At 32.8% G+C, this 23,800-nt stretch overlaps 6 protein-coding genes across 6 annotated transcripts; 3 read left to right on the top strand and 3 right to left on the bottom strand.

The window, feature by feature from the left end:
* Positions 1-364: 364 nt before the first annotated feature.
* On the top strand, positions 365-11,225 carry LOC139985701 (nucleoredoxin). Its single transcript, XM_072000335.1, has 7 exons — positions 365-985; positions 8,874-9,143; positions 9,695-9,795; positions 9,911-10,106; positions 10,193-10,283; positions 10,435-10,571; positions 10,654-11,225. Exons 1-7 carry the CDS (start codon positions 488-490, stop codon positions 10,879-10,881), a joined length of 1,521 nt encoding a protein of 506 aa, XP_071856436.1. The 5' UTR covers positions 365-487; the 3' UTR covers positions 10,882-11,225.
* A 109-nt stretch (positions 11,226-11,334) lies between these two features.
* Positions 11,335-14,319, bottom strand: Cdc45 (cell division cycle protein 45). Its single transcript, XM_072000329.1, has 9 exons — positions 14,145-14,319; positions 13,705-13,857; positions 13,419-13,628; positions 13,171-13,338; positions 12,853-13,088; positions 12,441-12,777; positions 11,969-12,363; positions 11,802-11,878; positions 11,335-11,734 (listed from the first exon to the last, which is right to left on the bottom strand). The coding sequence occupies exons 1-9, from the start codon at positions 14,193-14,195 to the stop codon at positions 11,670-11,672; spliced, it is 1,692 nt and encodes a 563-aa protein (XP_071856430.1). The 5' UTR covers positions 14,196-14,319; the 3' UTR covers positions 11,335-11,669.
* Positions 14,320-14,770: 451 nt separating this feature from the next.
* Positions 14,771-17,472, top strand: Nop60b (dyskerin pseudouridine synthase 1 Nop60B). The gene is made up of 8 exons (XM_072000334.1): positions 14,771-14,855; positions 15,191-15,315; positions 15,401-15,733; positions 15,801-16,211; positions 16,293-16,413; positions 16,574-16,812; positions 16,895-17,122; positions 17,197-17,472. Exons 1-8 carry the CDS (start codon positions 14,843-14,845, stop codon positions 17,284-17,286), a joined length of 1,560 nt encoding a protein of 519 aa, XP_071856435.1. The 5' UTR covers positions 14,771-14,842; the 3' UTR covers positions 17,287-17,472.
* Positions 17,473-18,094: 622 nt separating this feature from the next.
* Rpn11 (regulatory particle non-ATPase 11) lies at positions 18,095-19,961 on the bottom strand. The gene is made up of 6 exons (XM_072000355.1): positions 19,819-19,961; positions 19,521-19,643; positions 19,113-19,262; positions 18,752-19,015; positions 18,405-18,671; positions 18,095-18,313 (listed from the first exon to the last, which is right to left on the bottom strand). Exons 2-6 carry the CDS (start codon positions 19,611-19,613, stop codon positions 18,152-18,154), a joined length of 936 nt encoding a protein of 311 aa, XP_071856456.1. The 5' UTR covers positions 19,614-19,643; positions 19,819-19,961; the 3' UTR covers positions 18,095-18,151.
* On the top strand, positions 19,947-21,125 carry LOC139985719 (COX assembly mitochondrial protein homolog). The gene is made up of 4 exons (XM_072000368.1): positions 19,947-20,077; positions 20,272-20,376; positions 20,453-20,664; positions 20,921-21,125. The coding sequence occupies exons 1-3, from the start codon at positions 20,020-20,022 to the stop codon at positions 20,662-20,664; spliced, it is 375 nt and encodes a 124-aa protein (XP_071856469.1). The 5' UTR covers positions 19,947-20,019; the 3' UTR covers positions 20,921-21,125.
* Positions 20,805-22,962, bottom strand: Tsen2 (tRNA splicing endonuclease subunit 2). Its single transcript, XM_072000347.1, has 4 exons — positions 22,329-22,962; positions 21,381-22,245; positions 21,130-21,290; positions 20,805-21,038 (listed from the first exon to the last, which is right to left on the bottom strand). The coding sequence occupies exons 1-4, from the start codon at positions 22,494-22,496 to the stop codon at positions 20,877-20,879; spliced, it is 1,356 nt and encodes a 451-aa protein (XP_071856448.1). The 5' UTR covers positions 22,497-22,962; the 3' UTR covers positions 20,805-20,876.
* Between the last annotated feature and the right edge of the window lie 838 nt (positions 22,963-23,800).

Genomic DNA, 23,800 nt, shown 5'->3' with positions numbered 1-23,800 from the left:
ATGTGTTGTAAGTTTCTTTCAATATTATTTATCTGTGACATATTTTATTTCCTCGATTAAAACTTTACACAGTATAATATTAAATAATATATACAACGAATGAAACATCAATGGAAAGTCATGCGAAATAAAAAACAGCATTATAGCAGCAGGTACACATATGAGAAAATGATGAAACAATGGGAAAATTTAAAAAAATAGGTTACTACAGTTTATATAAGGATACGTTAATCGAAAAAGAAAAAGGAATAATTTGAATACATCCAATATTGAGAAAAAGCGCGCGTTGATCGGCGCGATTCGGGAGCGCTCGTGTTTAACCGGATCAAAACGTCTGTGATTGGTCGCGGATCCCGAGTCAGCGAAACGTGAATCAGTCGGCGTTGACGGAGCAAGGAGTACCGAGTTCGATTTGAAAGCAGTGTAGAAACGGAAAGTTTGTCAGTGCGTGTCGCCGGTGAATGAAGCGGGCTAATTGTTACGTGCGATGGCCGCGTGCTATAGCGAGCAGGCATCATCCAGCTCGGGAAACGTAACGAAAAAGTCACCTGCGGCCGCCGCGAAACCAGTCTGTTGGCAACATAGACTGTTCGGTAAACAACTGTCGCGGTGCAGTCAGGTTAATCAACAAGACACAAAACCGTGCGATGCAAGTGGTATGCTTGTCGATGAAGACGGCCAGCCGACTTGTGAAGTGATCGGTGTGTATTTTAGTTTCATTAATCCCGGTGCTACGTGCGATGACTTTACGCGTCAGCTGCTCGACCTGTACACCAATGTCAACTCGTTGTCCCCGTCACACACGGAAAACGATCGGGACATAGAGAATTCCACCAGAGGTAGAGAAAGGAGGAAAAAGTTCGAGGTCGTGCACGTGGTTCTTTGGAGTAACGTAGCCGATGTCCTCGACTTTGAAGAAAGTTTCCGTGCACACGTTGCAGAGTTACCCTGGTTGGCTGTACCGAACTTGGACTACGAGAGAAAGGTAACACTCATCTCTGTAATTCTTTCATATTTCGATTTCCACTCCTCCTATATTTTATTCGATTTTTACTTATCTTTATTGGGATATCGCTAAACAAATTATGGATAGTAATACTTCTGGCATTTAACAGTACTAAAATAAGACGTCGTAAACACGTTAATGTCATGTATATCTATTTTTACTATTAAGTTCTACGAAATTAACAATCATATTTTCTTTCTCGAAAATTTTCAGAAACACTAAAACATTTTCATACTATGTTTATTTCGTAGCTTCTATGTATCTTTCGTTCGATATATTTTCTTGTTTTCAATCTTATTCACCTCCATCGAGATTATAACGGGCGAAAGAACATTCCTAAATAATTGCACTCGAATTACTCCATGTCTCTCTCTCTTTTTTCTGCTTGAAGCCGATATCACCAAATCTTTATCACTGAGATCGCGCAGCCACGCTATTTCAATTAAATTCAATCAAATAATTAGATTGGCTTTTTAAGCCGAATAATGGTTGCGTTTGCTGGAACGGCCATTCAGATAACTACTAACTCCCTGAAAATGAAAAAGCGCGTTTCTATTAATTCGAAATACCGTACAAGATAATAATTTTAATGGTTTTCCCATATTTCCCAACGGTGGCAGCTTTTCTTCACGACTTTTTCACCGGCTATGCGAATTTTACGGTCAGACGGGCTGTGATCAATTGAGGCGAGCGTATCATTTGAAATTTGTATACATATGTCTGTCATAAAGTTACACATGTATACATAGAGAAGGCACACATGCTGTTATGCAGAAGGACTGTGCGCGCAGCGCCTTTTTTATTTCCAACGGGTGTTTTAACCCCTCGCCAGACGTGCTATTTAGGGTCCGATTTTATTTGCACCGACACACGAGGCAGAGTCGACTTTCTCTAACTAAAAATCGTTCGTAATATTTCCACAAAACATCTGCTTCTCTACGAACTAACTACCAACGTGCTTTTTCAGTCACGATCAAATATGTTTTCCTTTTTTCTTTTTTAATTAACATTTGTACGACTACTTTCTAATAAAGCGTATTTTAATCTATTCTTTTTCCTTTTATAGTACAGGTTTATAGACAAATGATATATTATACGAAGATTTTGTGCAAGTCAAAAATAATCTAATGGATTAAAAAACAATTTCAGAAATCCAAGTAAAAGAAATGCCGGTTAAGGTAACAATTTCACCCTGCAGATGGTGCTGGAAGAAATTGTAAATCTAATAATTTTACCAACGGGTTACGGAAATCTGTGAAAAAATTCCTAACACCGTTTTAATTGGAAACAAGCAGATGAATGAATTGAAATTGAGACGAGAATTTTATTCGTGGCGATTAAAAGCAGACGGTAGGACGGCATCGTACATTGATCTTTTCATCACCCACGCACCTCGATGACGCACATATCTCTTGTCTCGAAAGTTTGAGTGACTCTGCGTTACGTTGCAACACTTCGCACACGCATAGTGGATATTCGGTTTCCCCTATACTTTTTATGCACGTTAACGAGGTTCTACTATTGCATCGGGGTAACGAATTAAAAAGAAACGATACGAGAGAAAAGAGAAATGAAAAAGGAAAGTAACGGTTTTCTATATGACGGTTTGAAATAGCGGTTTACGTTGGATAGTTTGCATTTGTGTAATAGAAATGCTTTAAAATTGCTATGTAAGGCGGCTGCTGTTAGTACTTATTGGATGCATACGCATTAGCAGCATGTGAATGTAAGGAACGATCGGAGGTTGTTATTCTCTGTCTTTTCTTCACGATCATTAGTCAAGTCACTCGAGTTGTTAGTGTTTGTGATATATATATATATATATATATATATATATATATATATATATATATATTCATATATAGAATAATAGACAAAAAAATATATATGTATGTATGGTATGTATGTATGTATATACATATATATACTTGACAGTCTGATTCGCGAGTAAATGTAACGATAAGAGTCCTGCGCAATTAGCGTCAAGTAGCCTCGTGATTCTTTCTTGCTCGTTATTCCGCCTATCTACCTGATCCACGTTGGGAATCACCCCCTTGAAATCGTAGGTTCTTTGTATACAGTTCCATTCATTTAACAATGAGAAGAGCAACTTTGGGTTGTGGATCGTTGCAAGAAAGAAACGACGATCAAATTTTCCCTCTTTCACCATCTTTCTCTTTCTCGTTCAACATTTTTTTTTAGCCTTTCGCATTGAGAGCAAACAAAGAAGCCAGAAACAATTGCAAAATAAATTTTTAATTCCATTATTGTCTATTGAAAACAGAAATATTAAAAAGGAAATGTTTCGCAAGATTATAACGTAAATTTGTCAATAAGAATAAAAAAAGAAGCGAGTAATTGGCAGAGATTACGGTTAATAACGCGAGCTATCGTTGCGTTACCATGCATCGTTAATGAAGTCTGTATTGATCTCCGGTGGCAGCCGGGGCTATCTTTTTACGTCGCTCCTTGAGAAGGGAGCAAGGGGACTGTGTCCAGTTTGTTCGACAAAACTGAACGGTTGGTGGTATCAAGGAAGCAACTGAGTGTCCGGCTGCTTGAACAGCTAGGTAATAGAGGCTCGCTGCTCATCGTTTGTACGACGTAAACCGTTTCATAAAGGTATACGGCGGCGGGAGGCTTTGCCTTAGACGCAGAAGCACCTGAGAAAGAGTCAAGGCAGCCTTTGCATTCGGGGTGGCCGACCCATATCTTCCGCAAATAGCTTTCTCATTCGGCCGGCGAGATCAAGAAAGCGACGGAAAGTAGCAAACCGAAAAGAGAGGAAAGATGTTTACGTTTTAGCGTACATAGAAAGAAAAGAGAGAGAGAGAGAGAGAGTGGCGAATCGGTGGCGATGCAGGTCTCCTCCGCCCCCCCGAAAACGACTGAAACAGCAAGAAAAAAAGGAAAGAGAGAGACGTTGGAATCTAGATAGACTTTGAGGCAGTTCGTACACAGAGTGGCCCGTACGCGGCACTATATAATCCTTCCTCCACCTTTTTCCACCCCCTTTCCATCCACCCACACCCGCTTCTCCTCCTCCTCCTCCCTCTTCTGCTCCTGTCTGCTTTTTACCTGGCATATCGTGTAGATTACACACGACCTACTCGGCAGTGGTCAAAGAAAAAGTGTAGTACATACGAATCGTCCGAATAAATGTATTCCAGTGCCTATGATTCAAAAACTCGCGTGAAACCCTGCAAATGCTTTGACGCCGCGCGTATCATACCCATAAAAGTGGTAGAAAGTTGGGCGAATTAAAAAAAATTAAATGTTTCGCGTCATTTCCCTACCGATGCTCTCCCAATGTCTCTTAGCCATTTAATTCGTCATTTAATTTAAACGACGCTAAATTTTGTTTCTTCTCTTTCTACTTCCCTTTTAGTTAAATATTTCTACTATGCTATGCCGTCAAGGATCTTCCTTTCGAAGATATTTCGATGGGAACGTAAACGTTTCAAACGTGTTTCCATTGTCGTTCGTAACCCTTACAATTTACAAAATCAATCCTTAATAGGATGCGAACAGTTCTTCCATGTTCCGTAACATTTTCAAGCCATACACAAACGTGTAGTCTTTTGCGTGTAATTGAAAGCATGGTAGTCTTAAGACGTTGCTGGGGTTGACCAATGGAAACACAGTGGTCTCGTCAGTCTCGGTCGGACGAGAGACGTCGGGAGGCCGATATCTGTATATACCAGGGGTGCGCAACTCCAAATTATATTCACCCCTACGTCAAATCGATTAACAACGTTCACAGATCGCGTCATACCAAATCGTACTTAATCTAGATATAATTGTATATACATATATGTCAAGTTCACTCAATTTTATACGAATTCAATAAAAATTATTAAAAATATATAAAAATCTTGAAAATTCTAAAAGTAAAATTAGTTTTGAAAATGGACAATTTTGCAAAAATTAGATATCGAATGGAAAATAGATAAAATTGTTAAATTTGTACCTGTTTCTTTTCTTAACACATTGTTGGACGTTATATAAAGACTAACTCGTGTCGTCAATTGTTTTACGCAGAAACTAACAACTTAACTTTCTGCCTGAAGATATAGTTTACTCGTGATTGGTCAACAACGTTTATGTACGAACGTATGAATTTTATTTTTTGAAGTACTTTGAAACGTATTTTAAAAAGCTCTTTATACTTTTGCGAATAACACGCATTGCAATCATATAATGCAAAACGCGCGTCGGCGAGATAAATCATTTAACGACAATAAAGCTTTCCGGAAAATTTAGCGCGACAAAGCGCGCGTTGTGCACCTCTGTCGTTCACGAAGAAGGCGATTGAACGCGCGCGAACGAGTCAACAGTGATCTCATCCCTTCCCCTCCATCGCTCGTCTTCTACCCGATGTCATGGCATGGCAAAGGGTTCCCCTTGCCGGAGAGGGACTAAATGGCAGAGTGTCTGCTAAAAAATGAAGAGTAAAAAAACGTCACTTTTCAAATTATCCTTCATCTTCGAAAATCCTCTTCCGTATCCGTGATACTCGAAATAGTTGAAACGATCAAAAATAAAGTACGGTTGTTCATAGGAAAGAAAGTAATCTCGTTGAAAAAGCCTGTACGATCGAAAGCGATTTCGACTCGCGTAATCTTGATATTCGTCGGATATCCGATATTCGACACTTACTCGTAACAAGCATGGAGGAAACGTTTAATCGAACGTGGCTAGTCAGTGTGTAGATAGAATAATGGTATCACACGAGGATTTTTCGTAGCGACACAAGCGTTCCGTTGCCGGGAGGGAGAAAGAGAATCGACGAGGGTAAGCGGGCGATGGAGCAAGGACGACACGGGGGAACGAGCAAGCAGGAGCGATGGAAGTGGCGTGGTAGGGGACATACAGACCACCGGGGGAAATAACGATAGCACCGTCGAGCGAGCGGCAGCAACGCCAAGGGAGGACGTACGCGTTATCGACCGCTCCAGACGGAGACGGCGAACCAATGTATATATACATCGAGCGTAGGAACGAACGAGAAAGCGCCCTAGGAAATATACGAAGGGACGAGGTAATGCCTCCCCGTGAAGGGTCGCGATAACGTACGACGTCGCACGTTCGGCTACCTAGAGAAAACCCTTCTTGCCTTATTCCAACGCTCACCCTCTTTCTGTTCGGCTGTAGCGCATCGTCCTCCGAATTTTACTCGTCTCCCGATCGAGGGAGATCGGGAAAATACCGCCAAGGGTATATAGTCCTTCCCAAGGAAAAGATCCGCCAGAAAATAACCTGTCGAGCAACGAAAGTTTCGAGGGAGGATCGATTACGCGATAGGTGTCGGTTACCGAAGATTTATTGAAATCTCTCTGGTCTTTTTGAACTAGATCCGCTGATCGAGACATCCTTTTGTCTCCGCGGAAGCTTGTATCACGCGACAGCTACTCGATTCTGTTGCTTGGCTTGTTGTCGTCTTCGTCTGCAATAGGAAAATTGAACGTTGGGGTATGAACATTTGTTTTGATTGTTAGTCGTTCAAATTGCCGGGTAAACGATCATAGCAAACTATAAAATGGTATCGATAATCTTTATATAAATAATATTTAGATATGAAAAGCGTAGATAGGACAGTTATAGTAATAAGCGTAACAATGTACGAAATGGCGTCGTACGAATGAATTATTCGTCATCGAAAAATCTGAAATGATTGGAAACTTTATTTCACCTCTTAGACTGTTCTTCATTATCTACCCTGGTATAAAAGGCTTCTGCAATATGTCCATTGTGCTTCGATCTTCTCTGCTCCTTTTGTTCCCTTGTAATCAGACAGCTTAACGGGAATCAGTATTCAATGCTAACGAATAGTATAGTTGATCATCTTCCCGAGAGAAGTACGTAAGTGTAAGTACGTCCTAGTGCGATCGACAAAAATCATTAATGCATCGTTTAACGGTATCAAAAGCATTTGAGACCGACTATTTGCTTGTTTTAAATGTATGTATATAATTGATTCTACTGTTTTCCTATTAGTAGAAAAAGTATTTTTTTTTTTTTTTTTTTAAGAATAAATAGTTAAACATTAGGATAATTGATTAGAACTTTATTAGAGTGAATAAAAATAAGATACATAACGGACAAAGGATAGTAAAAATACATAACGCGTAGGACGTAGAAACTCTTGCTTCAAGGATAATCTTGAAATTAAATAAAATAATCAAAGTCTCTATATGTATAAACAGCAAACAGTATGGCAAGCTCCATCGGTAACTTTATTACAAAAGTTCATTCGAAACTACGAGAAATTCAAAACAATACAACTAAAGAAAGTATGTAGGTAGCTGCAGCTACCGCTTGTTTCAGAATCCACAAAAGAATTTCCAGCAAGTCTGCACCCTTCGAAACTACCATCCTTTCTTATTTGCGCCGCTGCAGGAACTTTTAGCTTTCTTATCATCTCTGTTTTCACGGTTCATACTATGTATTATAATCGTGCAGCCTGCTAGAAGAGACGGCGATTCTTATTATCAACCGGGCTCTGCTATCTTCGTACCACTAAAACGGGAAGATACTTCCTTTTTAAAAAAGGATACGAAAAGAAAGGGAAAGAAATTGCTAATACTTCTCTCTCAACTCGAGCATAGTATTGAGAGGGTTGACTGCTTATCTAGAAAAAAACGGAAATCTAACCCCGTCTGGGGTTATTTGCTTATATATATATCTTTCCCGTGCGCGTTCATCCTTTCTTATCTCTTCCGGCTTGAAAAACTTTCAACCAGTTTCTACTATCATGTTCGTGCCCCTTTCCCTTGCCTACCATTCTCGTCCCTTTTTTGCCTCTTGTAGCACTGTAATCATGCAGCTGGGGGGCAGAAGGGATAGCACTCATTGTCAGCAGACATTACTCCCCTGTAGACACTCGTTGCGCCCTTTTTCGCCGTGCTTGAATTTCGTTGCGTGCTAGAAGGATAACGGAAGAAACAGAGGCGGCAGGCTACGTGTTTCGAATTTCTTGAACGTGCGTGTGCACGCAGCACACACGACGCCTCTCGTTCGTTTATATCGCCACGTTATTCCTCTCACGGTTCCTGAAATTGATGGGTTTCGATCTTTCCATCTTTCTCCTTCCTTTTGCTTCGACTCTTTTTTCTTCTTCTTTGTAGCCAATACTCGAGTGCTCTGCGAGCTGAATTCAAAACCACAGTTTACGTGGCGAGAAACGTATTTTCGTAAAATCGTACAACGTAAAACACCGATGAGGATTGCGCTATTACTTTTATCGGTATGACACTGGATAATAATCGAATGAAAAAGTAACTTTTATATCGATTTCTCTTATTTTATCGTGTTTTGAATACAATTTGGAGCAATATCTGAATCGAGGCGTAAGGAGGGAAACAGTAATTTTACTATTTCTGATTAAATAAATAAAGTAAATATAGCAGTCGTTAATTTAATTTATCACATATTATGCTTTAATGCTTCCCGTAGATAATAAAATTATTGGAGCGAATAATTCTGATCAAGCTTTATACTTTGGTTCAATTTTATTTCCACCCAAAATACATCTCATTTTACATATTAAAATATAATAAAATACAATACACGTATTTCATCGATATGCAACTTCAATTACTCCTGCCTAGTTACACCTATACACGGTTCTTTTTCTTATAGAAATATATGTTAGAACGTTTATACAGTCACTTAAATTTTTCTCTCGATTTCATACTTTGATCAGGAATCAAGTCGCAGAGATTATTGCAATCTTGTCGAATGGAAATCTTCTCTTGCGATTTAAAACAAAGAATGATGGCTCTGGCGAATATTTATGGAGGAGTTTGAAGAATCTCACGATCAACATTGAAATACTCTTATAGCCGACCAAGTATCTCTTTTACAGACCAGATTGACTCGAAGGTATCGGATAAAGGCCGATGTACCAACTTTGATTTTATTGGACGGTTCTAACGGCTCGGTGGTAACTAGAGGAGGCGTAGAGCGAACCATCGGCGACTCCAGCGGGGCTGAATTTCCTTGGAAGGCTCCTCATCCGAAGGCTGCTCTCGAAGATGGACCCTTATTGCCATGTGGGGCACGCGATAGTAACGAACCCATGCTACACGAAGAATTACGTCATTGCTTTAAGGGTGTTTACTTCAGCGCACATTGGGTATGTACTTACACAGTATTCTCATAAGTTTCAACTATGTAAAGCTAAAAAGTATATTTTTCGTATTCGTTTCGATATTTATAAGTCGCACAGATGTATAGAAAAATATTCCTGTACGAATTATTGACAGCGGTAAAGTAGTATTTTATTCTTCAAACTATCGATTTCTTGGAAATTTATAATTAACGAGATATTGGAAAATATGATTAAATCTGCGTATTTTTCACCGTGGTTAAAATTAACCGTTTGTGCTCTAATTCTCCTGCATTGAATAATCGATCAACAATTCCAAACTGTTTCATGCTTATATCGTGCAAGTTAAAAAGAGAATCTTGGGTAACAATAACAGTGTGAAGCTAACGATCATAAAATAACGTTGTTATTTAATAATATAACGTAACGTTAGATATTGTAAAAGACAGGGAACAAAAAATATATCACCTTATTTGATTCGTATTTCTTTTGAATTAATTATTTTGACGAGAAAATATAACTTTTTTCCTTTATAAATATCATATGGAAAATGATATACATTTTCTGTGTTTATACAGTGTCCACCTTGTAAAGCATTTACTCCACAACTTGTGGACACCTATCAGCGAATTCGAGAAAGGGGTCACGATTTCGAGGTGATCTTTGTAAGTTCAGATAGGTAAGTTGAAAAAATTATGTCACTTATTCATTTCGGATAAAACGTAAAATATATACTTACATAATAAGAAATTACGGTATAGTCATTAATTGCAATACAATTTCTATGATGTTAGGAGCGAAGAGTCTTACAACGTTTACATTGAAACGATGCCTTGGTTGAGGATACCTTTTAGTCAAGAAGAGAGACGACGAAAATTAGCAAGTGCTCTCGACGTACAAGCAATACCCACTTTAGTAATACTTGACCCCCGAGATAACATTATAACTTTGGATGGTCGGGCGGAATTAATCGAGGATCCTGAAGGATTGGTAAAAATTTATTGGATCGACTTGTATTACTTCATCTTTTTTTCTGCTGTTTTTGATATAAAGTATTCAAATTTTCAATTTTTCAGAATTTTCCATGGACCAGTCGTCTGGTGAATATTTTAACTGAAAAATACGCCGCTTCATTACATGATGCACCGGCAATTATTCTTTTTGTCGGTAAGTTCACTTTATAATATTTGTATACAAAATGAACCGACACAAAGATAAAACAAAACTTTAGAAACATATTGATCGTTAAATAAATAAAAATCTTTCTATGTATCTATAGTACCAGTAGTTTATTTATGTCATTATTATGCTCTGACAGAAGGTGAAGACTGTGAGATTCAATTCGCAGAGAGTGTATTATTACCAGCTGCACAGGCGTACAGACAAGGTAGACCTGACTATGATCCAAATTACGATGATCCAGATGATATTTTGCAATTTTATGTAGCATTAGATGTAAGTACCAATCGTATTTACCCATAACTGATTATTAATAATTACTCTCAATTTAATGAATATACTATTGCTTTCCTTATAGTGTGAAACATCAGATATTCTTCGTGAATTTGTCGGTTTAGATGATGCTGTACCTCTCTTAACAGCAATTGATATACCTCGAGGAATTTATGTGGTGATGGAAGATGGTGCCGAAATAACTGTAGATTCTGTACAACAATTTGTCGATAGTTTTCGCAATGACAAATTGCCTATAAACAAAATAGCTGCAGTACATAAAACTGCTAAGAATGATTACGTTTCTACTTGAATTTTTGAAAATCAATTGACAATTTTATACAAAATATTGAAAGCCATGTGGAGGAAGGAGCAGTCAAGATTTTAAGTGGTCATTATACAACCACAAAAAAAGAAACCCCATCCTCTCTTCTCAATCCTGTCTCTGTGATACCATTGCTCCTTTCGTAGGAAGGATCTCGCGCAAAATGGCGCTTGTATTCGCACACCCCTTTGTGGAAGTAACCAAAAGACATGTATTATAATATCATAGTTAATAAAAACTGAGCGAATTGTATTTTTAAGTGTACACATGCACACGTTAATATATTATATTATGTACTACTTAATAAACGCCAAATGAACACGTCGAACGTATCTTGAGTTACTAGCAAGTGCTTGTTATTAACTCTGTTCTCCATATAAGTAATAATCGTTAATCTCATGCCTTGATTACAATTATTTTATAAATTAAAAAATAAATAAATGTGAAAAATTGAATAAATTTATTCAAACACTTTTTAAGTTAATTTTGTTCTTATATAAAAATTATAATTATTACATATCATTTACATTATACAATATTTGCTTTATCATCCAATAAATTTTATTATCAGTTATTTCGTACGTAAATGAAAATATTACTAACTTACATTTGTCAGTTACAATATGTCATAAAAAATAAAATGTACTTAATCGATCCTGTCGTATTTTTAAAAAAGTTTCACGCGTTATTGTTACTTCGTATTATTTAAAAAAAAAGAAATAAATATGTGCAAAGAGAAAATTTCTATTTTATATGTTAAATAAATTACTAAAATTTTAAGCTAGAAGAGATGCTAAAGCATCCAAAAATCTTGGTCTTTCTTCGATTTTCAGTCTTATTACTGAAATATAGAATATTAGTATGTATGTAGAAAAATAAATACTAAAAATGTCATAAGTTATCCTTACTTGTAGAGTCAAAGTAATCTGCTTCTATGTAAGAATTTGTATTTTTCGCCGCTTGTTCAAAGGCTCTTCCAAATAAACTACGATAAATATTAATATTATACATGCAACAATATTAAATCTACTTAAAATATTTCCATAATGGATTTCAATTAATTACTTCTAATTACCTTCTTGGCTGATCTTCACACACTGGTGGTATGCCAATCATTATACACATTTTCTCTTCTGCGTCATACACTGAAGAAGCTACAAGTGGCAATTCCGGTGCCCGCCTGTTTTTTGAAGATTCTACATAAGCCTTTAGAGTAAACTGAGCTAACATTATTAATGGATATGGATGTGCAAATATAAGATTGTCAGCAGTTCCCTCTGGAATAATTATGTAAAGAAATGAACCAATGTTTTTTATTTCCTTCAATTGTAAAATACTCTGTGCAGTTTTAAAGATAGTTTTAAGCATAAGTTTTGCTTTTTCTATACCACTTTCTAAAATATCTTTTTTTGTACGAGATAAACAGTCCAATGCGTCTAAAAAACAACCTTGTGGTAATTTTGTCTTTGACTGAAACATTTAAAAAATCGATGTATTAAAATATACACAAAATTAAACAGACAGAAACATAAGTGTTAGATACTTACAGAAGATTCCATTACAGCAAGCATAGCATAAACTATATCTGAAGCACAATATTTAAACTTGTAACCATACTGCAGAGTAAAACTTGTCCCAATTATAGTATCTACTTTATATTTTCCTGCTAATTTTTCTACCATTTGTTTAAATTCTTGTCTAAGTGCAAGATCCATTGCTGAAAATCGTTGCTTTGATTGCGCTAGAGGCAAACCCATGTCTGCCAATAATCCCTTCAATCGTTGTTCTCCTCGAAGAGACCAAAGTCGTAACGAAACCGCAGTTGGTACTGAGTGTCTTAAACTAGCTTCTACAGTCCAATGACGATATAACACAAGTAAGAGGCTACATTTCTATGTAAGAAAATAAAGTTTGTATTTTATCATACATAAAATTCATAAAATTGAGTTAAAAGGATACTCTTTATCATAAGTAATTTTAACTGTACTTTGTCGCTGTTCTTGCTTATCAACTTCAGCTCCTTTATGAGTTAATCTAGATACATGGGCTTGAAGGGAACCTTCTTCAAGAACGCTTAACCTTGATTCTACTTTACCAAGAATAGCTTGCTCCGTGGAACCAATTATAGCCCACCAAACCATATCCAAATTATCTTTCGTCATATTCCATGCCATTTCAAATATAAGCATTGCACTCTACAGAAACACAAAATATATTTAAATTCTTATATTCCATATTATAATAATGATATTCTTATATTGTTTTGACAACTCATACTGATCTGCTATAGTAACTGTACTGTGTATAATTGAACAAAATAGTTGCTCTTTTCTCAGTCCATTCTCTTCGTTTGGTTCTTCTAATAATATCTTCTTCATTTAACCTTCGCCTTTTTGTCTGAGATCCATTATTTTCTGATTCTTCGTCTGTTTCATTTTCATCAGACTAAATTTACAAAGGAAAATTTCTCCAATTTTTTTATTGTTAAATTAGCTGCTCATATAAAATTGAAACAAATTGCTTACAGAATCATCTCTAAAGACATCATTATATTCTGGAATTTCATCATCTTCATCGGGTTTACCAAGTATACGTACTTGATCTTCTGAATATACATTACATAAATCATAAGGCCTATGGCTATCAACGATATAAAATATCACAGATTCTATAGGTTGTAACAGTTCTACTAAGTCTAATGTACCCCCACAATTTATAAAAATAACATTCTTTACCTAAATAAAAAATAAATATTAATAAGATTTGGCACAAAAATATGATATGTACATATGTTTTTTAAATTTTTATTACCTCCTCACAATTTTCTTCAAAGGCACGAACCATATCCTGAATACCTTGAATAGGTACAAGGGTATATATCATGTTATCATATTTAAAAAGTTGTTGTAAAATTCTACAGGCACAAATGGCATCAACATCAAAGTTAACCAACAGTAAACACCTCTACAATAAAGAATTAATATTAGTATCTTATTTCATAACAAATAATCTGATATATATATAATTATGATAATAATATATAATGTATATTTATTTATAATATATATATATATAATCACTTTGTCATTTAACAAGTGAATAAAAATTAAAGAAAAAACATAATAATAATTTCAAAATTAACTTAAATAAATTGTACAGTAATTTAAAAATATACTTATAATTTTAAGAAAAGTTGTAACCTATGTAAACATGACAAATTTTATAATTGAAAGTTTCGAAAAATAACTCACATCATGTTTTATTAAATGGTAAAATCCTCTTTCTAAGTTTTCCACAAACATGATGCAGTGATCTTCGGCATGGGGATATTTTTTATATTCACTGCTCTTTTTATTCTGTTTCACCCATCTCTAGCTTACCGCGAAAACTAAACATAACAGTAGCCAACAGTGTCGTGTTACGATATAGAATGCAAGACAATCACAGATACAGAATACAGAATACAAGTCGTCAACAGTTTCATTGTCTAATTTTATTTAAATATTCTAATTGATTTACAAAATCATAAGATACAATCTGTTGATATATTTTGCGATATTTGTATTTCAAATCATAAAATTGAAAATATATTTTTGCTAATATCGGAGAATAGTCAAATTTAAATATAATTGATGTACAGAGAATGCCAAAGATGAGCGTCAATCAAGCATCTTTTAGAATTAAAAATTCTATTGTATATCATCTCCTATCATTATATATTATATTTTTATAGAATTTATTTATATAATTTATTTTCACTGATATGCAACACTTAATATTACAATGGGCTTAAAAATGTCTTTATGTTATTCAAACAGCATATAACGTAGCATATCTAGAGTATACATAACCCATGAAATAATATTACTGAACACTTACACGCTCTTGTATGTTTGGGATCGCTTAGTTCGTTGAGATACACGTGCTGTTTTCACTTAAAGACATCAAAATGGCAGAAAGCGGTAATTATTTTTAATTTTATTCGTATATTATGCTATTTAGTGTCATATTTATTATATTCTACCTCTTAATTTGAGTCAGTATCTTTATCATATGTATAAAAATAAGTAAAGATATTTACCTTCTGTTATAAATATCAATTGGAAATTTAGCGGCAAACACGTGTTTTAGTATTTAATAATTGTTTGATTGAAGATGTTATTCTAAATGCATATTCCATACATTTATTTTATGTCAAAATTAATTTTCTATTGATGTATAGTTATATTTCAACATAATGTCCACTAGTGCAATAGTGGTAATTTCATAGGTTATAACTTTTATTTTTGTTATTTAGATAAAAGCAAGAAGAAAAGCAAGAAGAAGTCTCTTGGAGAGATTCAAGCAACAATGAAATGTCAACTTGAACCTTCAAATGAGATTGTAAAACTTGAATACAAAGATTGGCCCCTTTTATTTAAAGTGTGTAAAATAACTTTTTATTTATTTTATGATTTCTAAAGTAATTTCTAACACAGCCGATTCAACATAAATGTTACTGTTTCAGAATTTCCATAAAATGCTTACTCGTACGAAACATTTTACACCCTTAACTAGTGGCTCAACACCATTACATCGTACTTTATCTGAATATATAAAATCTGGTTGTATTAATCTTGACAAACCATGTAATCCATCGTCACATGAAGTTGTTGCATGGATAAAAAGAATTTTAAAAGTAGAAAAAACTGGACACTCTGGTACTTTGGATCCGAAAGTATCCGGTTGCTTAATAGTATGTATTGATAGAGCAACTAGATTAGCTAAATCACAGCAGTCTGCTGGAAAGGAATATATTGCAGTTTTTAAATTACATTCTGCTCCAGAGAGTCTTCAAAAGGTAAATATATGTTAAATTTTAAATATTTTAAATACAAGACATTGTTATTAATAAAAGAATAATGTAGGTAAGTCAAGCACTAGAAAAATTACGTGGTGCACTGTTTCAACGACCTCCACTCATATCTGCAGTGAAGCGTCAGCTTCGTGTCAGAACAGTTTATGACAGTTGGTTTATTGATTATGACGAAGAACGTAATATGGGAGTGTTCAGAGTTAGTTGTGAGGCTGGTTCATATATTAGAACTATTTGTGTTCACCTTGGCCTCTTCTTAGGCACTGGTTGTCAAATGCAAGAGTTACGTAGAAATCGTTCAGGTGTTCAATCTGAAAATGATGGAATGGTTACCATGCACGATATACTTGATGCTCAATGGTTATATGAAAATCATGGAGATGAGTCTTATTTGAGAAGAGTAATTAAGCCACTAGAAGCTCTTCTAGTAAATCATAAAAGAATTATTGTAAAAGATAGCGCAGTATGTATTTATTATCTATATGTAAAGACTAGCTTTATATGTGATATCTTTTTTTATAATATTAAATAATTATATTAATAGGTAAATGCTATTTGTTATGGAGCTAAAATTATGTTACCTGGTATTTTAATGTATGATGATGGGATAGAATTAAATCAAGAAATTGTAATAGTGACTACAAAAGGTGAAGCTATAGCACTTGGTAAGTAATATATCAAACTAACGTAGACAGTACATTATGTATTACAGTAATTTATATGTTGATATGTGATATTAATGTAACAGACTATTTGGTTATCGTCTTATCTTTACTTGTAAACAAACGTTTTAAAATCATAATTTTTGCATTTTTTTAATTACAGCTATAGCTTTAATGACATCTCCTACAATGACAGCTTGTGATCATGGTGTAGCTGCTAAAATTAAAAGAGTTATCATGGAAAGAGATGCATATCCAAGAAAATGGGGTTTGGGACCAAAAGCTTCCATAAAAAAACGTATGATAATCGAGGGAAAATTAGATAAATATGGAAAACCGAATGAAAACACACCTGCAGACTGGTTAGCAAATTATGCAGATTACTCTACACCTACAGTTAAAGTAATTATCATTTTCTTTTCGCATTTCTTTATGTAAATATACCTGGTATAAAAGTTGTACATTTAATAACTCATGGATTTAGACTGAGGCAAATGGAGATACCGATCCTGTGTCTAAGAAACGAAAATGGGAAGAAACAATTTCAAAATCTACAGATGAAGTTACAGTTAAAGAGGAACAGGTTGAAGATTTAGAATTGACATCACCAAAAGAAAAAAAGAGAGATAAAAAGGAAAAGAAAAAGAAAAAAAAGAAGGAAAAGACAGAATCCGAAGCTGATGAACCCATGATTACAGAAGGTGCAACTGAGGTAAAATAACTTACATTTAATTTCCATATTTAAAATTTAAAAAAAATTCAAATACTTAATATTATTATTAACAGGAATCACCAGCAAAAGAAGAAAAAAAGAAAAAGAAAAAGAAGAAAGATAAAGATCAAGATCAAGATCAAGAAGTAACAGTTTCAAGTTGAAATAATTTTTTAAATATGTCCTTGTTAAAATATAAGTACCATAATTTTTTATAAGTACAAGGAAAACGTTATAATACGTTATAAAAAGGAATATAAGTTTCTTATACAAAGATAATTTTCAAAAAATGTATACATATTTTACAACGTCCAGATTGTAAAAAGAATATTCATCTTCTACAATATATGTATGTATGTATGTATATATATATGTATATATACATACACATATACTGATGCATAGATATGATTCAATTTATTATTAAATTGAAAAAAATATTTTCTATGTTCTCTAAACTTGTACAGATCGTAATTCAAGTCAGTTACATCTAGTAATTTTTTAGATTATATTAAAGAATTCATTAATATGAAATTATTAATAAGAATAAGCAAATTTCATTGTTAGTCAAGTATCATAAATTTTGCAAACGATAAAAATGTATATTGATACTATATGTAGTATCAATAAATGTACATAGAATAAGTGAATTACAATTGCAAGTACCGAGATATTTTGCAAGTATAAAAAATTCCATTATGATTTATCTACTGCAATAGCATTTTTTATTATGAATTTTTAGCATTCTCGTCTATTATTTCAATCCTATTCAGATGTTTATATATGACACATTTTATCACACTTTATCAAAAAGTAATAGATTATATGTAATATCCGAGTGGCTGTCATACATTTTGAATAATAGTGTAAAAATCTACTTGTCTATTGTTAGCATTTTTTAATACAAAAATAAGCAGTATAAAAATTTGTATGTATTATATATATCCCTTGAGTGTAAATTATAAACACATATATTTTAAAAAGATGTATATTTTTTTATAATATTGCAAATGGTATTTTAAGAAATAGTTATTTGAATACAACTGAATCAAGCATAGCTCCCAGGCACTGAACAATGTTCGTAGACATAAGTGTATCCACTTTCTCCTCTAAATGTCGTTTTGGATCTTGTTTTCCCACATTTTTTATAGCTAATTGTTCAGGTGTCATTTTTTCTTCATCTTCTAATGCCTACAAGAATAAATTCTCAAGTTAGTATATTTGATGTGAGATTTTAATTTTGAACTTAAAAAATGTGCAATATTATATATTAATACAATACCTTGTTATAATTTTTAGCAAGTTCAAGCATTTCAGATACAATATTTTCATTAAGTTTGCTGTGTTCTGAATATTCAGCAAGTGTAAGACCATCCATCCATGTTTTCTTATGTAAATTTAATAGCATTTTCTGTTCTAGTTCATTTTTACGGTAGTTAATGCTAATGCTATAATAATGGCGATTTAAGCCATGAATCAATGCTTGAACTGATGGCTTTTGTAAATGACCTAAATTAGATGTAGTTTGACGGGGTTCTTGTCCTAAAACCTGCAATTTTGCATATAATATCAGCGAATATACGTGAATTTAATTAAAATGAAAATTTCCATTTTTAATTTGTTAATTACCATAGTGTTAGGAGTAATTAATCTAAATGCATCGATAACAACTTTTCCTTTCACTGATTGTATAGGATCAATAACAACAGCCACTGCTCTTTCGCTAAGAGCTTCAAATGATTGTTGTGTGTTAATATCTACACCAGAGAGCCAGCATCCAAATCCTGGATGTGAATGATACCATCCTACTACCATCTCTGGTCGACCAGTTTGTTTCAGCATGTCCAACATTTTCGCTTGAAATACTGGGTCAACTGCTTCCACACTGACTCCCTAATATAAATAACATAATAATATTACATTAAATGTTAGAAAAATATAATTTCAACATGTATTTTAACAAAATATTATACAAAATTTGGATTCTTACCGTTCCTGTTTGAGGCATAGCAAATACATCGATAACACGTACAGTGTAATCATCAACAAATTCACCAAGCATTAAACCCATTACTTCCATAGGTACACCAGCCCGTCCATGCTTAAGCATTTTTAAAAGGGCTAATGACGATATGTACACCTAAGAATAATAACATAACAAAAGTGATACATTAACAAATAAAAAATATGCTATTAACCTGGTATTACACATATGAACTTCTGAAACAAATGTATCTATATGATGTATTTTTATGATCTATAATTTCTTATCAAGATAACTTAAAAAGCAAGAAATCGTAATTATAAAATATCTTATCATGATCAAAATAAAAATTGTCAATAAAATTAGCAATCAAAATAAAAAATTGAATAATTTTCAAGATTGAGTAAATTTTACCTGCTCTGCAGTATCAACAACTGGAGCATCTGACGGTGGAGGTCCTTGGCTAAGACCTGGCATAGCACCTCCTAGTCTCAATAATCGGTCCATGACTATCTGTTTTGTATTTTTCGAACAACTCTAAAAACATTGTATAATAATTAATTTGGAATTCGAAATATATAAGATTCTAATCATTAAATTGGCTATAAAATCTAACACAAACCGTTTATTAACGAGGTTAACTTCTGTTAACAATATATCCAAGAAGAATTACATTTATTTAGGTTGTACAATATTACGTTTATTTACTTACCTATTATATTATATCTTTGATTAAAAATAATACGATTTATAAATCATCCGTAGTATTAAGCAAACATTCCTTTTATAAAGCAATGCATTGACAACTCTCAAATCTGCACACTCATGAGCGCAGTCTGCTGGAGGAACTAGCATTTATACTTATGTAGTATTGTTAATAGATGTTAATAGTAATATTTTGAGTTCAACAATAATGACTGATGTTCAAACTGCACATCGTGTTAAATATGGAGGAGGGCCGCTTAATTTAGGTAAATTTTAAATTGCTACAATTAGTAGTTATTAGTATAAAAATAAATATGTATAACTTCTAATTCCACATATAGATAAGGTTATACATTTAGTTTTTTATACTTCTATTAAAATACAAAATGAACATATTTTCTGAATTACTATATTAATTTCAGGTGCATATCGATGCATTTAATATAAACATGTTTTTCAGGAGATCCTGATGATAAACATTTAAGAAAGGTAGAAAAAGACGTTCTTATACCACAAAGAATGCGAGATAAAGCAAAATCCGAAAAATGTGTTGCGGAAGTTGAACGTAATAGTTAATTTTTTTTATTAATTATTATATGTATTTTTTGACATGTATTATTGTTCCTATATTTAAATTGTAGGGTTTTCAGAATGCTGTAAAAATGCTAGTGTTCTTATGTCTTTCCAATGTCAAAAGGAAAATGCTGCATTAAAAGACTGTTTATCACAATGGTATAATGATCCAGATTTCAAAGCACAATGTACACAAGAATATTTAGATGAAAGAAGTGAATACCGAAGAACTGGTATTGCTAAAAGATCAAAATACAGCAGATACCAGTCATCATCATAAGTTAAACATAATATAATGTGAGCTCCAAAGAATGAATATATATATATATATATATATAATTAAATAGCATTATTATCTTTATTTGATCAAGGTATGAATTGTTTTACTTAAAAAGAAATAATAAAAATTAAGCGTAGATATATATAAAAATAATGGTTCTAAATTTATACATGTATATATTTACAACAATAATAAACATGTTAAATATCAAATCAATATGAATCATCATCTTCCTCTTCTATATCTTTATGTTTAGGATTCCATCTTCGCCATAATAATTCTCTCACAGAAAATTCAGGAAGCATATCCACATTTAATGAATCAGATGTTTGCAAAGTTGAAGATGGCCACAAAACTTGTGCAAATAATATTTCCTATATTAAAAATAGAATATAGAATATAATATGTGTTAAATTTACAAATGATATTGAAATTAACATATATGAAATATTGTTACTGAATTACCTTTGCAGCAGTTTCTGATAATCTTTCCAGTCCTAATAAACTATTCCATGTTAATTTATGCATACGTTTATCTTGATTTGTGACTAAGGTATCACTATCTAAAGTGTCTATTATTACAATGTAAGATGCATGATAAAATGGTGGTCCTTGTTTATATAATACTAAAATATTAAAACATGCTTATGTCATAAGATCTATTTGAGGAATTATTCAAAATTTATAACTAATAATAAAAATAGTACAGTACTTACAAAAATCTCCACCATATTTAAGTCCAGGTTTTACTACCCATCCTTTGCTTCGAAAGTAATGATATACAACATATTTTGATATAAAATTTTTATCAGTTTTGCAGAAAATATGCCAAGCACTATCAATATCTAATAAATTACCATCAAAGTCTATTAAATTTAAACAACCTAAACCATACAAAAGAAAAAATGTTTCTTCAAATGTAAGATGAAGAGTTTCTTGAATAGGAAAATTTTCACATTCAATTTTAGGTTTAATTTTTTGTAAATAATTTTCAGTTTCCGAGTCACTATCTGGTAACACAAGTAATTTGTTTTGAACATCTAAATTATTTTCAGTAAAACATATATCATTTTCTTTTAAATTAAAACTTGAAGGAGATTTCTCTTCATTTTCAATGGATCCTTTTTGATTATTATCAATATTGTTACACTGTTTGTTAGATTTATTTTCTATAATAATCAATGCATCATCCTCTTTTGTGGAATTTGAAATTGTACCATCTACTTTTAACTCTTCATCAGTTTGTTGATTCTTTTTGTGTTTTTCATCTAAATGAGCAGAATTTGTATCTATTTCAATTATATCTGGAGTATTTTGTTTTGTTGGACTGATTTTCACTGACAATAATTCGACATCATCATCATTGGGACTTGTAGAATAACTGTTCATAATAATAATTTCACACTTGTTTTCCTCTGGATTTGTTTGTGTGCTATTAGGTTCCATGCTAAGTTCATTAAATTGTTTTAACCATTCCTGTCTACGAAGCCATTGTCTGTTTCTTATAACTGGAGGAGCTCCGTATTGTGTTTTGCCAAATGAAGGAAAGCCACGTGACAAAGAACCTTTTCCAAAAAAGCCCTATATAGATAATAATATTAAATATAGGAAATGGAAATTTATATGGTTACATGTATAGATATTTATTTGTGGATGATGATTACCATAGAATGTACTGCAACAATTTCATTTGGATCAATTATACAAGATCCTAAATCGGTGAGATGAGCAGTATATGTAGTCCACTCATCCTGATTACCTATCACAATAGGAAGTGGTAATTGTTCTGTTAATTTCATACGTCGTTTTTTCTTTGGTTCTCTTAAATTCATTTTGTGATTATATTTGATAATACTAAACTACATAACAATAATTAAATATTTTATATTGCGAGTTTTTTTAAATTTATTATTTTTATAGTATAGGTTAATCTATTCCCCATTTAGAACTCTATGCATAGATATGTATTACAGCAACACAGATTTTGCTTTGTATTAATAATTTTTTATTAATATCGTAACTTATTACTTAATACGAGTCTTTAAACTTATCATCAACGTAACAAAGTGTCTTCCAGTACAGAATTTTCGAATTTGAAATAATAGTTTTTATTCCTCCTTTGCAAAAAAAGACACGACACAGGATAATTAATATGGTTTTTGTGTTGAACATAGCATAAAATAAATATATATTTTTTTTAAATTATTGTTTATAAAATTTTAAATAAAAAACAGGAAGGGCATTGTGATGCCATCTACCACTTTTATCAGTTAAAATTTTTGCTTGCTGTTAGTGCCATTGACTTATCGGTAGATAGCATCACTATGCACGAAATAGGACGCTTTGCCTTCATTACATATAATTAATTAAGTATGTAAGAAAGGGGAATAATATTATACAAAGAAGATTTCTCGGAGTTACAGTTTTAATTAGATCCTGAACAGATCAAGAATTCGCATTGTAAACCGCGATTACATTTTTTAATTTCATCATAAAGAGATTAGTTCTATCATTTCACCGCTAGAGTTTCAATAAATCAGAATACTTTAAAGTCATTTAAAAACCTTGTTTGTTATTCTTTTTACTATCCGATGCCATATTGTCTGCTTTTGGGTATCTCTATACACTCTATGTTACAGTACCAACACTATGAACGAATGTATATTTTGTTTTTTCTTTCAAAACAATGGAAGAAGAAATGTGCGTGTAGTTCGGCATTTTAACTGCCAGAAGCGGTAATTTGTGGAACTTACAAAATTTGACTGAATTTCTCCAATGCTTATCTGCGATCTCCGTACTTATTTCTGTTAATAAACTTTCATTTGAGCTCTTAGAAGTTAAAATTTTTTGCCTAGGAACAGAAAAATTTATATTGTTTAATTTTACTACCTGTTGATTGAGCATGATTAAATATTATATATGTATATTTCAGACGCAAATATTTCAAGATTAAATGAGGGGAACGGTATACTTATTAATATATCGCAAATAAATATTTATTTAAAAAAACTATGGAGACTTTGAAATTTCATAAAAGAAATGATCATGAAAAATACTAATTTCTATTATTGCATATGGCTCTGGAAATATTATAACTTTATCCTCGGGGGATTTTTCATTTAATGACAAATAAATC

Source organism: Bombus fervidus, chromosome 3 (assembly GCF_041682495.2).
Source record: "Bombus fervidus isolate BK054 chromosome 3, iyBomFerv1, whole genome shotgun sequence".
NCBI classification, from domain to species: Eukaryota; Metazoa; Arthropoda; class Insecta; order Hymenoptera; family Apidae; genus Bombus; species Bombus fervidus.
This window is presented reverse-complemented; position numbering and strand designations above follow the sequence as displayed.

What these genes read in the sequence shown, in the direction of transcription:
- Rpn11 (XM_072000355.1), bottom strand. Translation starts at nt 19,613, where the DNA reads ATGGACCGATTATTGAGACTAGGAGGTGCTATGCCAGGTCTTAGCCAA. An exon ending in TTGTTGATACTGCAGAGCAG is followed by an intron (nt 19,263 to 19,520) that starts GTAAAATTTACT and finishes TATTATTCTTAG; the next exon opens with GTGTACATATCGTCATTAGC. An exon ending in TAATTACTCCTAACACTATG is followed by an intron (nt 18,672 to 18,751) that starts GTAATTAACAAA and finishes GCAAAATTGCAG; the next exon opens with GTTTTAGGACAAGAACCCCG.
- LOC139985701 (XM_072000335.1), top strand. Translation starts at nt 488, where the DNA reads ATGGCCGCGTGCTATAGCGAGCAGGCATCATCCAGCTCGGGAAACGTA. An exon ending in TTTACTTCAGCGCACATTGG is followed by an intron (nt 9,144 to 9,694) that starts GTATGTACTTAC and finishes GTGTTTATACAG; the next exon opens with TGTCCACCTTGTAAAGCATT. An exon ending in ATCTTTGTAAGTTCAGATAG is followed by an intron (nt 9,796 to 9,910) that starts GTAAGTTGAAAA and finishes CTATGATGTTAG; the next exon opens with GAGCGAAGAGTCTTACAACG.
- Cdc45 (XM_072000329.1), bottom strand. Translation starts at nt 14,195, where the DNA reads ATGTTTGTGGAAAACTTAGAAAGAGGATTTTACCATTTAATAAAACAT. An exon ending in ACCATTTAATAAAACATGAT is followed by an intron (nt 13,858 to 14,144) that starts GTGAGTTATTTT and finishes TCTTTATTGTAG; the next exon opens with AGGTGTTTACTGTTGGTTAA. An exon ending in ACAGTTACTATAGCAGATCA is followed by an intron (nt 13,089 to 13,170) that starts GTATGAGTTGTC and finishes GTGTTTCTGTAG; the next exon opens with AGTGCAATGCTTATATTTGA.
- Tsen2 (XM_072000347.1), bottom strand. Translation starts at nt 22,496, where the DNA reads ATGAATTTAAGAGAACCAAAGAAAAAACGACGTATGAAATTAACAGAA. An exon ending in TAAATATGGTGGAGATTTTT is followed by an intron (nt 21,291 to 21,380) that starts GTAAGTACTGTA and finishes TTAATATTTTAG; the next exon opens with TATTATATAAACAAGGACCA. An exon ending in TATCAGAAACTGCTGCAAAG is followed by an intron (nt 21,039 to 21,129) that starts GTAATTCAGTAA and finishes TTTTTAATATAG; the next exon opens with GAAATATTATTTGCACAAGT.
- Nop60b (XM_072000334.1), top strand. An exon ending in AGGTGAAGCTATAGCACTTG is followed by an intron (nt 16,414 to 16,573) that starts GTAAGTAATATA and finishes TTTTAATTACAG; the next exon opens with CTATAGCTTTAATGACATCT. An exon ending in TTACAGAAGGTGCAACTGAG is followed by an intron (nt 17,123 to 17,196) that starts GTAAAATAACTT and finishes TATTATTAACAG; the next exon opens with GAATCACCAGCAAAAGAAGA.
- LOC139985719 (XM_072000368.1), top strand. Translation starts at nt 20,020, where the DNA reads ATGACTGATGTTCAAACTGCACATCGTGTTAAATATGGAGGAGGGCCG. An exon ending in AGGAGGGCCGCTTAATTTAG is followed by an intron (nt 20,078 to 20,271) that starts GTAAATTTTAAA and finishes CATGTTTTTCAG; the next exon opens with GAGATCCTGATGATAAACAT. An exon ending in ATGTGTTGCGGAAGTTGAAC is followed by an intron (nt 20,377 to 20,452) that starts GTAATAGTTAAT and finishes TTTAAATTGTAG; the next exon opens with GGTTTTCAGAATGCTGTAAA.